Genomic DNA, 14,840 nt, shown 5'->3' on the forward strand with positions numbered 1-14,840 from the left:
ATCGCAATATTTAATGATTCTTTATTTTAAATTGCAGATAGTATATACCATATGGAGTCTTATTCGAAGACTACAACAGCATTGTTCACACATTTTCAGTGTCCGTGGATCATTTACGTTGTGTTGGTTATTTATTGAAGAATAAAACACTAAAATAATGGTTATCGCCTTCCAGAGCTTTTTATTCTTAATTTCATAAAAATGAGAGATGATAAAGATTTTAAACTTTCTATTAGCAAATGATTTATTTCAGAAATTTTATTTGCACACAGCGTTTATGAATATTTTTTGCTAATTTAGATTTTTTATTGCCTGGTCAGGCCAAGGAAAAGCATTAAGGTTACATATAATGAGGGAAACAGACACTTGCTTCTCAAGACATCACGTGAAGTTTGACGTCTTGTTGCATATCAAGACAGTATAATTAAATAACATTCAGCGCAAGTGTGCTGTGCCTGAAAATTTTATCCAACATCGGAAGTCATAAAGGCCTATTTTAATCATCAGGTCAACTCTTTTTCTTGCATATTTTCACATTAAGTCTAATTAATGTCTTTCCAGTCAATTTCGACTGAAGACCACAAATTGAAAACCAGAGCGGGCGATATTTTTCATTCTTCTTCATTTGACACTCTTGTGTCAAATCCTTCATAATTACATTTCCTGTACATTCTAAAGGGAATGGAGGTTGGAGTTAAAAAGAACATGAATGTCCTTGCTCGACGACTATAGAAAAAGAAGCTTGTAACAGATAAACGGCAAAATATTTATGTATAAATACTGTCAGCTGTATACAGCTCACCTTCTATACATTTGGTTAAGTCGTGAAAATAGTTGCCTTGATTTTTGGTTGTAAATTTCAATCCCTATCTTCAGTTAGTACATGTATATAAATGTACCAGGTGTATGGGGATCAAAGACTAATCGAACTTTTGTTTTAACCAATGACAGATGCGACTAATACACCTTCACATATCTAAGAGGGTGTGAAATAAATTACCACCCAAGATACATCTACGTTTGACAATGATTTTTTTTGCACTTCAATATCCTTTCACGATACAGAAACACCCCCCCCCCCCCCGAATGACCTTTAATCACAAACAGAAGCATTTAACATTATCTTACTGTGAAAACCCATTCTTATCCATAACATTCAAATAACAGCTGGATATATTCTGCAATCAATCTTTGAATGTTAATTTCGAGTAATTAATTCACATCTAGAATGTCCCTTTATCAAATCCGAAACATTTAAACAGTCGTCGTCATGATGCATGAATGACGTCAAAATATTCCTGATGACGCAGGTATTCCCAGACAGTGCTCATCAACAAAGGCTCATCAACAATCCTCCTTATGAATATTAACCTCTTGGTGTGATGGAACAGTCTGACATTTACCCCGTTGTCAACCAGTGTAATTTTGTAAATATCTTGTACGCAATGTTAGTTGTAAATGCCCTATGTGGAATGATTTCAAGCTTGGTGTTTCTACTGTCCCTTTTTAGAATTTAAGAAATATTTTGCCCATAAATTGCAAAAATTTGGAAAGTATTTCCGTTGCTTTGTTAACGTTTTAACATTTAGCTTATCAAATAATCAATAAGATATACCATATTGTCTAAGGGATTTTTTTGCGTGGATTGGGGTTTTTTTTTCAAATAATTTTGATATAAGTACGATCTCATTCTGAACTATGACATGCCAAATCTTTGAGGCGACATCCTTAATAAGAGGTCATGACCAAAACAAAAACCTCACGGCATGTAAAATGTTATAGTCATCCATAAATGAACAATCATGAAATATAAATAACAAAATCATCAAATATATAGAGGTACACAGGATTGTGAGTTTAAGTCTGTTTTGGATATTTTAAAACTGTAAAGTTAAATAATATTTTTCGACCATGGCGAAACTTCAGAACAGTTATCAGATCCTTGTGTAATCCAGTAACGTAAATAAGATGGTTAAGATAATAAATAGTTTTATTAGTTTGAATAACACAGACTACAAACTACAACAACAATGACTCCAACAAGACTTCTAGGCCAGCTAGATATGTAATCATTCTTCTGGGGGCTTTGGCACGTAAATTTAACATATTAACCAAACATCTTATCACAGATAACGCGACCATCTTAAGTCAAAGTTCTAATGGATGACGACAGTCGTCATCGTGATTTCAAAGATCCAATCGACGTTCTTCGACTTCCGTCCTTCTCAAGTTTCCACGGAGCACGGCCAACTTCTCCAACCCTTAAGAGAGATATAACTCGCTGTTTAAAACAGCATAGGTCTTATAAATCTCTCAAACACTAAGTAAATCTGGGCATTTATTAAACAGGATGTGAAATGCACAACAGTATTTGTACATATCGTACAATACGCGAAACTGACAAGCGACGAAAAAAGCAGTAGCATATGTCACTGTCTTTATTAACACTTTAGTCAACACTCTCCGGAAAGGGACATCACACTTGTATCATTGGGATTTCTCGATTAGCCCAGCTCTTGCCTGTTACTGTTTACTTGAACCTATCGTAGATAGAACGTCTTGAGCTGAATCCGTCCGAGAATCCGGAAGTGACTGTCCCTCTACTGTTGGGTGAACGTTAATCGTTTTTGTTGGTTTCACAAGAGCAGAGGAAGCTGAATGGGTGTCATCATTATTCACTAAGTTTGATTTGGAATTGAGATGTTGATCCATTTGATTAACATTATTGACAGTGTCAGGTATGATGTGATCAAAGTTCCTCTGGGTATCGTCTTTCTCGAGACCGACCATGGTCGTCGGATTAGATTCACTCATCGCTGTCTTGATGATGTCCTGTAGTATTTTGGATTTAGTAAGCTTTTTGATGATTTTTTCATACAATTTGGATTCCTTTTCAGACAGTGTATCGGTGTCGTTTTTTATTTTTTTGTTCAAGTTGTCCGTTTTATCGTCAGACTTACCATCTTTGTTTGAAGAGCTAGGAACTTGAACTGTAGTACTGCTTGAAACAGGTGATGCTTTTTCGGATGTAGTTATCACTGCAGGTAACATATCTTTGTCTTGTACAGTTTTTCCGGTGGCTTTCTCCATAGAAAGCATTGTTTGTGTGCCTTTGTCAACACGTTTTGAGTTTTTATTTTTAGAGTGAAGCGTTTTCGACAATTCTTCTACTAAACTTGTTACCAAAGCAGACGGAGTAGTTATCTGTTCATTGGAGGAAGACATGGAAGCGGTGTCGAGTTCTTTTATAGAATTTGATCCTTCGTTAATGTTCCCTTTAGTAGCTCTTTGCAATAATATTTGGATATCAGAGTTTTCAGAATTTTTTTCAACTAGAGGTTGCATTTCATTCATTAGTTGGGGTTTAGATGCTCTGGCTATCTTTGCAAGCTCTCCTGTTGCAGGTTCCATCTTTTTGGCCTCCTCCTTTTTTCTCGGTTCTTGATTCATGACATAAGGGGCGACTGGATTTCCGACGTCAACCTGCTTGTTTGTTGATGTCCTCTCGCTTGTTGCTTGTTCTGTCGATAGTTTCTCATTTGTCACCGTATCATGACCCCCTGTTACAGTGATCGAATGGGTGGATGGAGAGAGGGGGAGCGTGTCATCGACATTAACAGTTGGGAAAGGAGTAGTGATATCGACTGAGCTTTGCAACAAGGCGTCGTTTGTAAGAACCGAGTCACCAACAGTCACATCACTAGACGACTGTTTCGTGTCGACTTCCTTTGAGAGTTCCGTGCTCGTGGGAATCTCGTCTGTTGTTGTTTCTTCAGAAACAGCATTCAGACGATCCTCGGTAGTAGAGATTTCGCTCACAACTGTTGTCACTTCTTGGCTACTTATCTCTGTTGTCACCGGTGTTGTCACTGTTGTGCTCTCTTTCGGTTTCCATGTCGTAGTTTTCCGGCTTGTTGTAGTCCTTGTTGTTGGTTCAGTAGTAGTTGTTGTTGTTATAGTAGTTGTACTAGTGGTGGTACTAGTAGTCGTAGTAGCGGCTGTACTGCTAGAAGTAGTGGTGATTGGTTTGGGCGTTTCGTTATTTTGATATTTCTCACCATAATTAGGCACTGCCAAACTTCTAAAGAGAGATAGAAGCAGATTGTTTTTCACTCTTGGTTTAGGCTTAGCTTTCTGTTCGGCAGTTTCTCCAGGGTTTTTCAGTTTCTGGCAATGTTCACCGCTATAATTCTCAGGACATATACAGCTTCCCGAGTTGCTGCATGGAGCAGACTCCACACATGTGCCTCCATTTTTACAAATGTCGCTAAATATTTCACAGTATCCCCGGCACGCTGGGGGACTGTCAGATGGAATACTCACAGCGGAGCACAGTCCGAGGAATAGTCCCACAAATAGTACACAAAAAACGTTAACATCCATGGTATACGTAATGCCAACCCGTGGCGACATCAGAATCTGGAAAATAAAATAAAAATGTAAAAGTATTTTGTCTCTCGCTGTTCTAAACTGTAATAAATTTTGATTGTTGTAATCAGCTGTTATATATCCGCGTGAATGCTACAATACATGATGAGATCATTTGTTACGAGGATTGAAGTTGTCATTTTAAAGGAATGTCGAGCGAAGGAAGATATGTAGGATTAATTAGACTATGCCAAATCCTCCACAGACAAATCGAATTATTCACCTTTATATTTAGAATCGGCCTATTTTAAAACTTTCCCCCCTGACGGCGAATTTTAATTAACATGGGAACGTTATTATGCAGGATTGTTATTTATTCCGCTAGTTTGATTAATTTTAGGACAACTGACATTTTGTATTGACGAAAATCGTTTTTGATTCCAGAAAATTAAGACAACACTGTAAGCAGTCCCTGGACCAATGAAAAGTGGTGCCCGTGGTCAGGACAATTAGAACTTGATGACGTTGCTGTGACATTACTTTACGTGCTTAAAAACCTATCGCAATTTATCACACCCGATCCTTAATCCTAGTCGATCACACCCGATCCTTAATTCTAGTCGATCAGACCCGATCCTTGATCCTATCGATGCAGGATTTTTTTTTTGTCCCTTAGAGTGTCATCTCAAATTATCAAATGCCATCAATTTCTTTACATTGCTAGTAATCTACCGTGTTTAGTTTTTAAAAACAAGTAAATTTGAATTAAAGGCTTTACTGTCTTAAAACTGGGGAAAGGTTTGAGGTAAGAAGATTGGGTCTCTTTTAACAGATCTTCAGACAGTTGTTGAGAATTACCAATACGTTTGACGTCATAGTAACAATGACAAGCAGTGTGTATATTGACGCCATATTCAAACACTGACCATTAGTAGCAGACCGTGACGTCACACACAACGGATAAAAATAGCTGTAGAAGCAGTGCCCGGGGCGGGGAACTACACTGTGTAAGTGTATATATTTTTAATTTCCAGACAAGAATGCACACCGATGATTGTAGCGTGGCGGTGACAAAGGTTTCTATTTATTACCCACGAGATCGCACCACGGCCAACAACACTCTCAATGTAATTATAACTCCTGTACCACACTCAACACTCGCCATTTAACGTTCAGCGTCTAAAGTCAGTACTTTCTTCGTTTACTAAAGATAGATTTTCTTGAAATGATTTACCGCCGTACATAAAATTATGCAAAGATAAATAGCGTCGAATAGGTTCAAGTTTCGTGAACGGACGCGTGCGTGGAATCGTCGCCTCTCTACCTGTCACAAAATACTTATTAATTAATTAAACCTCGATACCACATAACCAGGAAATAAAGCTATAGTCACCTTCTACTAATTTTGATAAATAATCTGTACAATAAATACATGAATCAGACAATAAAATGTCATAGATAATATAAAAAATATAAAAAAAATTGGCAATTAAAGAAAATGATTGAATTAATTAAATCTTATAGTAATTTCAACATGAAAAGATATATATTGAAATACCACGGACAAATAGCATATTATGTAAATTAAAAGAAAGAGATTTAAAAGATGTCTAATTAAAACTAGATTATTTAAAAAGAAACATATAATGTTTACCGTAAATGGAGAAGTGGTGGCAAACGACAACTGTCTAAGTTAGGTTAGAAAACGGACAAAAATACAACAGTTATTTGTATGGAATCTAAATAATCTAATATTCAGGTCGCCGAAGAAAGCCCTATGATCCCAATCTATCTGTAAAAATGTCAGATCACGTCAAATCTCGTCAAAATACGTCGCTAGGGGTCTCTATGCACAGTTATAGTGTTCCGTTAAAGAACATAAGACTGGACTGAAATTCGCCATTTCAATAAATAATAAAAACAAATATGGGCGTTGGTGAAGAGCGTTGCCTAATTTTCCATACATTTGCATAGTAATCAGATAAAATAGCATATTATACGACCAGAGTCGTTGAACCAAAAGTACCCACGACAGACAACAGTCGTCAAATTAAATGATCCCAACACTTACAAGCTGTTGAATAAGTCCCGATAAATATGTTGATGCTGTGCCTGAATATTGAACTCTGCTCACAATTCCAGATGGGAGGAAGATTCGAACAACTCTTGTGACAGCGGTGAAAGGGCGGGTCCAAGCGGGGGGGGGGGGGGGGGGGGTACGACTTTTAAACGCAACAGACTAATTAGCAAACGTCTGGATTAGTAGAATTAAACACATTGTTTTAAGACAAGAAGACAAACCGCAAACACACAACAGAGGTTGGTTTCTCGATGATAAACGAGTGTTTCAGACCTTACAACTATGGACGTTAGAAGGTGGGGTCCTACGTAGTGATTTAAAACTCCCAAACTGAATGGATTGGAAACATGCATCGAATCATAACTTACAGTGCACAGATGTTGATGTAGTAGTTGAGGTTGATTGAAGAGCTGCACAACTTCGTAGTTCATTGGACTATACACGGTGAAAATAGTGACACAATGCTGAATGAATAAATCTCACTGCTCGTGGAGAAATGGAGTAGCATGCGTTAAAGATTTCTCCAGAGCATAAAAAATCTAGAATATACAGTTCGGCATAAATAATGACACTAAAATGCCGCGACTTGTTGGTAATGAAATAATAATGAAATAATAATGCGCCATTCAGCAATAAAATCTAATTTAATCCTCTTAATGTAGTAAAACGTGTACTACTGTTACAGTTGAACAGAATCGCCAAAAACAAAAACGTGATGCGAATATATAGCTTTAAAACCATTTACAAACAGGAAAAGTGCATCATTGACTCGCTCCAAAGTATTTTGGTATTGAATGTTCCCATATCCCAACTTCCTCATCGATTTTTTTCTGTACTTTTTAATTCATTTGTATAACATATTTAGTTAAAACGAGTGATTTGTGTAAAAACAACATGCAATTGCACTTAAAAAGGTTCGATTACCTTGAGAAATGATAAACTCTTTTTCAAACTTTCTGGAAAGTAAGGGCTCTCTATGTAATAAAAAATCAAAGAAATTTAGTCATTAAATTTTCTTTATGAAATTGATAATGAATGGCAAGAAGATAATCTTTTAATTTTTTAGTTGGTTCTGGTCCCTAGATTTTTTGTTGATCACCTAGCGTAATCTTGGATTCAAATAATGAAGAAGATGAGAATATTAAAACAATTATAGTTTTTATAAAGTAGCAAGAAAAAAAGCTGCATATAAATATGTTTTCCTCTGTAGATGCACGCATGCATTTATCATAAGATTAAGTTATGGTTTTTTGGGGGTTTTTTTTTGGTTTTTTTTTACTATTTAGACCGTAAAAAAAATATAAATTCGATGATAACTGGTAGAAATCTTATTGACATGCAGTGATTCTATTACCGAGGGCATGAGAAGTTGGCTTACCTCTTTTAGAGTGATTACTTGTACTTTCTCACAAATATGCCCGCTTTGTTTGCCGGTCTCTTATGAAGAAAAAAAAATCTGACTCATATTTGATTTTTGAATTTTTTCATGGAGAGTTAATATTTTGTATATTAATGTTAGTACAAGATTTATTACACACTCCCACAACTTATGATCAATGATTGCATTTCTTGAGGTGGTTTTAAATATTTGCTGTCGGTGGATCAAGGAAATATTGAATTTTGATTGATTACTTTTTTTGTCAAAATGATGATACACCAAAATTGTTTGAAATTTATGTTAAAATAGAATTTTTGACAGGAGAGAGAGAGAGAGAGAGAGAGAGAGAGAGAGAGAGAGAGAGAGAGAGAGAGAGAGAGATTCTTTGCTGTCTTATTTGGAGTGGATGTTGTGTTGCAGTAGTGTAAAAATATGTAATATAATATTGATGAATCAAGTTACAGTAATTAACTACAAAATCAAATATTTACATTACACGTGTAACAAAATCTGCCACTGATTCATATGACATTTGTTTCCTGTTTAGGACTATAATTATGGCTGGTTCATGTAACCCACACGGAGCTACATAACCCCTATTCACGCCTACTTCAAGCATTAAAAGCTATGTGTAAGTTAAACTATGAATTGTTATAGGTTTAATCATGTTATGTCTGATTGAATTGTATACCATAACACTTACATGCAAGAAAGACTAGCATACTGCATACTATGCTCTGAGAATGACTGAATAACAATAGGAATGCTACTATAGCTTTGTCATGTGTACAGGGTTTCAGTTTACAGGTTGCCATTTTGTGATATATTTAACTCATCAGCACAAAATATTATTTATTTCAAAATAAGCAATTTGACAGATCAGGGGTGTGCAAAAGAGTACAAATAATTTGCTGAATCATTGAAAAATAACAAAGATTTATCGCCCCTCTTTATGTAGACCTATCTGTCTACTGGAGCCAAAGGACCCCGACCCACCCTGTCCTGGGCCTATCAAAGCAAGGAGAAATCCACGCGTCTGCTATATTTGGCTTTATTAGGAAAATCTACTTACATCGGCGATACTGATGATGATGAATGGTTAATAATCGTTGAACACTTCATCATATTTAAGACAGTTTTAAGTGATTTCAAGGGCGGTTGAGGCGGCACACCATACATTTAACTCTGAATATAAATGTTTTGGCTGTTATATAAACAGATGATGCATCTTTAGAAAACAAATTGATAAATAATTTCTTAAGTTACTCAGTGCAGGGATACGCGGAAGATTTTAAAATATTTCTTCGCATTTCAAGCAAATTCAGAGAGAGAGAGAGAGAGAGAGAGAGAGAGAGAGAGAGAGAGAGAGAGAGAGAGAGAGAGAGAGAGAGAGAGAGAGAGAGAGAGAAGAGAGAGAGAGAGAGAGAGAGAGAGAGAGAGAGAGAGAGAGATCCTTTTAAAATGGAACATAAAACTATTACTCAAATAAACTTGGTGTCCACAGTTTGCTTGATTGTGTATACAAGAGTAAGCACAATAAATTGAACAAAGGGAAAATGTACGGGGAAAAGTTAGTCTGGCCCATGGATGCCTCCAGCAGAATTTGACAAATGTCACATTAACACTTAAATTGATCTGCATACAAATCTATGGAAAGCGTGCATCGAGGCGAATACTGGCGAACTATACATCATAAGTATGTATGACTCACATCGAACAATTACGGACGCTAATTAATTTTTCTATGTAAAATATTTCACGATAAATGAGTAAAACATGAAAAAATCAACCACAGTCGACTACTTTTGGCAAGTATTACAGTTACCACGTTCGATAACTCGTGATCTACACAAGATCAAAACGTTGTTTGCTACCTAAGCCTAAAAATACGCGGAAATAGAGCGCGATTACTAAGAAAAATCTTTGCAATGACTAATTAACTAAAAAACAACAAAAACTTACTAATATCTACATTAAAAGCCTACAATTAAAGACTTATCAGCCTATATTCCTTTATCTAGATGAAATGCCATACTTACGTTGTTTTCAGACGCAGTAGAGGGAACTGCTTATTTAAATGAGAAGCTATTATTCTGCACATTTATTATCGTTACTTAATTTATTACGCTCACTGCATGTGATGTATGGCTTTCAGAATCTAGTCTGTCTCGTGTTTGCATGACCTTATCAAAGAGAGATTGTTTTGGAAATTTGGAGAAAAACATTCGGAGGCCTCTTCCTTCTTGTTTTTTCTGCTTTTACTATCTTTATCATTGAAAACAGTCTTAACTTTGCAAGTTAAGTTTTAGTTGAACCTGCTTCATACCAAATAATGGGTTTTGTAAAATTTAAAAAAAAGGGGGGGTGGGGGGTGGGTATTTCCAGAAATTCACATCGTAGTTGATATTCCGAGGTCAATCTGTGAGGAATGTATTGTGACGCGAGTAACCACATCTCATTAATATCCGGGACATTTCACGGGATTAATTGACCTGGACAACTCTGTGGCTTCAAACACAATCCTCCCTGACCACCAGCCCCCCCCCCCAAAAAAAACCCCTAGATCACCCTGACTAGAAATGATTTAAGGAATAGGAGATCTTTTTAGGGTATCTGAGGTGATCAGATACGGACGGGCGTGATCAAATCCAATAAAACTCGAAAGGCTTTATGATAGATTTGATCACGCTCGACCATATTTGATCACCTCTTCATATTAAAAGAATAAATAAGAAAAAAGTCATTATTGGGATATATTAGACCATAGATTAAAAATTCAATTTGTAGCGTTATCACAAAGACACTGGAAATTTTTATATCAAATCTCTGCATATTAGCCTACTTATACTGGCTTGCAAATTTGATACAGAAGAAAGCCACAGGACCCCCATCCTTTATCTTTACCAAATCCAGTATAAAAGAAAGTCTGAAGATCCCGTTCTGTGGTACCATTATCAAACAGTTTAGAAGTAATCAGGAAGACCTCGTCCTTTATCGAAACCAAACCAAGTCTATGAGTAAACCGGAACACCTCAGTCTATACCCTTACCAAAATTATTTTCCAAGTAAGTCTGAAGACCAAATGTACCTCTGCAATAAAAGTTCGAGACCCCCCCCCCCCCTATACCCTTTACCAAATGAAATCTAACAGTATTTCATAGACCTCGGTCTTTACCCCTAAATAAGCCCCGGTTGTCATATTTTAGACCTCGGCAAGGAGGCCATAGTCCGACACACACAAAGAAAAAACGCCAGAGGACAGCGGCGTATGAATCTACAAAACTCCGGCCGCTCGACAGCGGCCTCGTACTGGTACAACTCACACGACAGGAAGGCGGTACGGGCTGGTCCGGGCTCTCCTCGTCCCTGCCCTGTCACTAGATACATTGATTAGTTTACGATGAGAACCGGGCAGACAAATTCTGCACGGAAAACTTTACATTGTATATATTTTGCTGTTTTTCACCTAGTGCCCGTTTCCCACGAACCATTTCGTTTGGTTTATTTAGAATTTCTATCATGATAATGTTGTTACCTATCAATAATTCTTAAAATCTGTTTATCAGATTTGAATTTCTTAATGAGAAGAATTTATATGCATCATCAAAATCTGAATTAATTCAAGTTATTTTAAAAACAGACTGAAAATATTTTAGCATGGGAAAAAATTGGCATTTGCGGTTAAGTATTTATAAAAATACGGAGTTAAATATGAAGTATTTTTATTTTCATCTTATATATGTATCATATACATTAAATCATCAACTTGTTTTAGCTGTCCTAACATACCACCTTAAAGACTTAGATATCGTGTCCATTTTATAATATTGTTTTTACCTCGGTACAAATAAGATTAGATAATGATGCGAAATTAAATCGAAAATGTTAAAGTGTATTTTTAAGCCAACGTTCGTTTGCGCATGTCTGTTTGTACCAATCAATGGTCACCCGGGCTCGCTCAAGAAGTTAGAAACTAATGTATTCCTTATTACAAATACACTACGTATTGCTATATAATGTGTATCGTCTTTCATTGCTTTGAACATGCCAATTTATATAAAAACTGACATTTAATAAAATAAATATATATCAAAAATTACCTTGAAGCTACTTTTCGCGTCTTAAAATAAATGTGTGTATGAAAACTAATACCGGTATGCGTTCAATCAAAAAGCAAATAAAAAAAAAATCTGAAGTTTCCACTAGTTTTTTTTTCATTTAGTGTGTTCTATTCTAGAATTATGAAATTTTTTATTAAGTAGCATTCAGAATTTGCACTTATGAAGGTTTTTCGGTGTAGAGAGAGTGGCCGTTAATTGCTGTGGTGTAGATGACACTACAATGTCAGTGGAAATGGTTATAACACCAGACAACAGAGAGGAATTATGCAATTTACATGGTTTCAATGATGAAGCGTCACGTTCTAAAGTCAGGAAGATCCGAAAAGCCCAGGTCACAAATAGCAAAGAATCCGAACATCCCAAGCCATGAATAGCAAAGGATCCAAACATCCCAAGCCATAAATAGCAAATAATCCGAACAGCCCAAGCCATAAATAGCAAAGGATCCGAACATCCCAAGCCATAAATAGCAAAGGATCCGAACAGCCCAAGCCATAAATAGCAAAGGATCCGAACATCCCAAGCCATAAATAGCAAAGGATCCGAACAGCCCAAGCCATGAATAGCAAAGGATCCGAACATCCCAGGTCACAAATAGCAAAGGATCCGAACATCCCAGGTCACGAGCAGCGATGATCCTAATAGCCCAAACAACGAATACAAAGGATTTGCAGATTGCAAAGGACTCGAAAAGCTAAATTCACGAAAAGCAATGACTAGATACGGTGCTTCCCCTGCCAAATTGTGATATGAAAAGTTATAAAGAGTTATAAATAAGTGCCCATTAGCGTTCCAGAATAAGCTATACAGAAAAGGCATCCGAAAACAGCAGAATTCAGCAAAATTCCAGATGAAACATTAAGTAAGTAATGCAATGTACGACATTGTGTAATGGTAAAATTATTTGAAAGATTAAGCACCAGGTTATGTTTATCTGCGTATAACACTGCAAATTAAAGTAACTCGTGTTCAAACAAACAATTTAACTACTGAGTCAGACAGAAAATTTCAAACCAAGTTAGGTATTGTGAAAACGAAATCAAGTAAAGCCTGCAAGCGCATGTCAAACTCGTATCATGGCGACCACCAAGAACGTTAACTTTTGAAAACGCATATCTACCCGTAAATTTTTTCGGACATCTACAGATATCTAACCACTCGCACTCGATCAAATGTTACACCAAAAATGAAAAAAAGAAAAAAACTATTACTGTCTAAATCATATGCGTTTGCCATTGTAGATGAGAATGAATTACATAAAGTCAAGTATTTTTATCTTTAGTTAACTTACATACGAGAGTGTCTAATTGGAAGGAAAGAAATAAGGGCCTACAATGTGTAGGAAAAAAGAAAACAGTCTTATTGATTTTAAAATAACTTTTCTGTCAAACATATAAAGGATGAAACCAACAAAAAAATCCAAGATATATATATATATATATATATATATATATATATATATATAAACTAGCTATTTTTAAATTGATTGTGGTAAAAAAAAAATTAAAAATCAATTGACCCATTTTCTGTGTGATATATGAGTAACCATGGAGACAGATATAAGATATGCATGACAAAGACAACATACCGACATACCAGATAAATGACGAATCCCGGCTGTAATTAAGACATCCCTCCGTAAGGGGCCACAATAAAACAAAAAAAGTTCAGAATCTCAGTTACTGGTTATAGTTCCAACATAATCCTCAACAGAAATTCACATGATGGCGCGGTTCTCCAGTGTTTCCTCGCCAGAGAGAATGTCTTTTGACTTCGTGTCTCGTCAATGCCCGAGGCAGTCGACTGATGACAAGACACAATAAATCAAGCACACTGCTCTCTGCATGTTTACGGCTGCCGGCCCAAAACAATAGGGGGTGGGACTGACCCTCGCAGGAGAAAAGCACACTTACAATAAATAGTAGCTTTCTGAAAATGCAGCACTTTTACTGAATATGCTCTTTATATACTCGATAAAGTCCTATATACGCCATTTTAGAAAAACAGAGAGTAAAAAACAAATTTAACACAAATGTTCTGTTAATGGCTTTCTTTGACAAATTAGTTGTGTTTGTTCTGTTTTCCGCTGAACTGGAAATCATATAAATTATATTGGACAAATTGTTCATTGTAAATGGTATATAAAACGGTCTTTTTATTACTAGTAGAAACATCAGACCAAGCAGTAATTACTATTGAAATTATCAATAGTGAATAATTTCTCCCAGTTTTAAGATTATTGGATTTAACCTTTTTGTACAGATATTTTATATCCATTTTGTTTGAAATAATTTATCACAAAATGAACTTAAAAAAAATATAACGCAACCTTGACAAATATGAATTAGCGTACTATTATTTCATCTCAATGCAAATGAAAAATGTAAAATAATTAAAGTTATCAATTATTTAAATATGTATTTTATTTAGTATGATTGCATATCAAATATCTAGTCTCACAACATATTGAATACATTTGTCTACTAAATATTGATATATCCACGAGAAATGGCTAAACGTGTCATTTAAAATATCAAATTAAAAAATAGCTAAAATTATCTAAAAATTTAACTTTTAAGCTAAATAATACATTACGTATAATAACATACTAGTAAATACAGAGTATGTGTTTACTACAAATGTATATGAATTTAAGTAAATTGGTAAAAGAGTAACTACAAATCTATTGTTTGCATTATTTTTTTTTAAAGTTTTGCATGCTTTAATTACATGACGTATCCTAGATATGAAATATCAAGAAGAGTTCGAGTATCAGGTTCTGTCTTATTTAAGGAATACTTCTTGGTGTATAATCTTCGGGTTAAAGGAATGTCTTGAAGGATTGAAAAATCCAGTCTGAATTGACTACAGATGATGTCTAAGGATTGATATA

The 14,840-nt window shown here is 35.6% G+C and overlaps 1 protein-coding gene across 5 annotated transcripts; it reads right to left on the bottom strand.

Annotated features, from left to right (window-relative positions):
• Nucleotides 1-1,972: 1,972 nt before the first annotated feature.
• Nucleotides 1,973-13,854, bottom strand: LOC105321636 (uncharacterized protein DDB_G0290587). 5 transcript variants are annotated; one of them, XM_011420003.4, is made up of 2 exons: nt 13,536-13,854; nt 1,973-4,419 (listed from the first exon to the last, which is right to left on the bottom strand). In XM_011420003.4, the coding sequence occupies exons 1-2, from the start codon at nt 13,539-13,541 to the stop codon at nt 2,524-2,526; spliced, it is 1,902 nt and encodes a 633-aa protein (XP_011418305.2). In that variant the 5' UTR covers nt 13,542-13,854; the 3' UTR covers nt 1,973-2,523. The 5 variants fall into 5 exon arrangements, with proteins under 5 accessions (XP_011418305.2, XP_011418306.2, XP_034314217.2 ...); XM_011420004.4 differs by having other exon boundaries at nt 13,544-13,853; XM_034458326.2 differs by lacking the exon at nt 13,536-13,854 and adding an exon at nt 6,817-7,035.
• Between the last annotated feature and the right edge of the window lie 986 nt (nt 13,855-14,840).

Source organism: Magallana gigas, chromosome 7 (genome assembly GCF_963853765.1).
Source record: "Magallana gigas chromosome 7, xbMagGiga1.1, whole genome shotgun sequence".
In the NCBI taxonomy this organism is placed as follows: domain Eukaryota; kingdom Metazoa; phylum Mollusca; class Bivalvia; order Ostreida; family Ostreidae; genus Magallana; species Magallana gigas.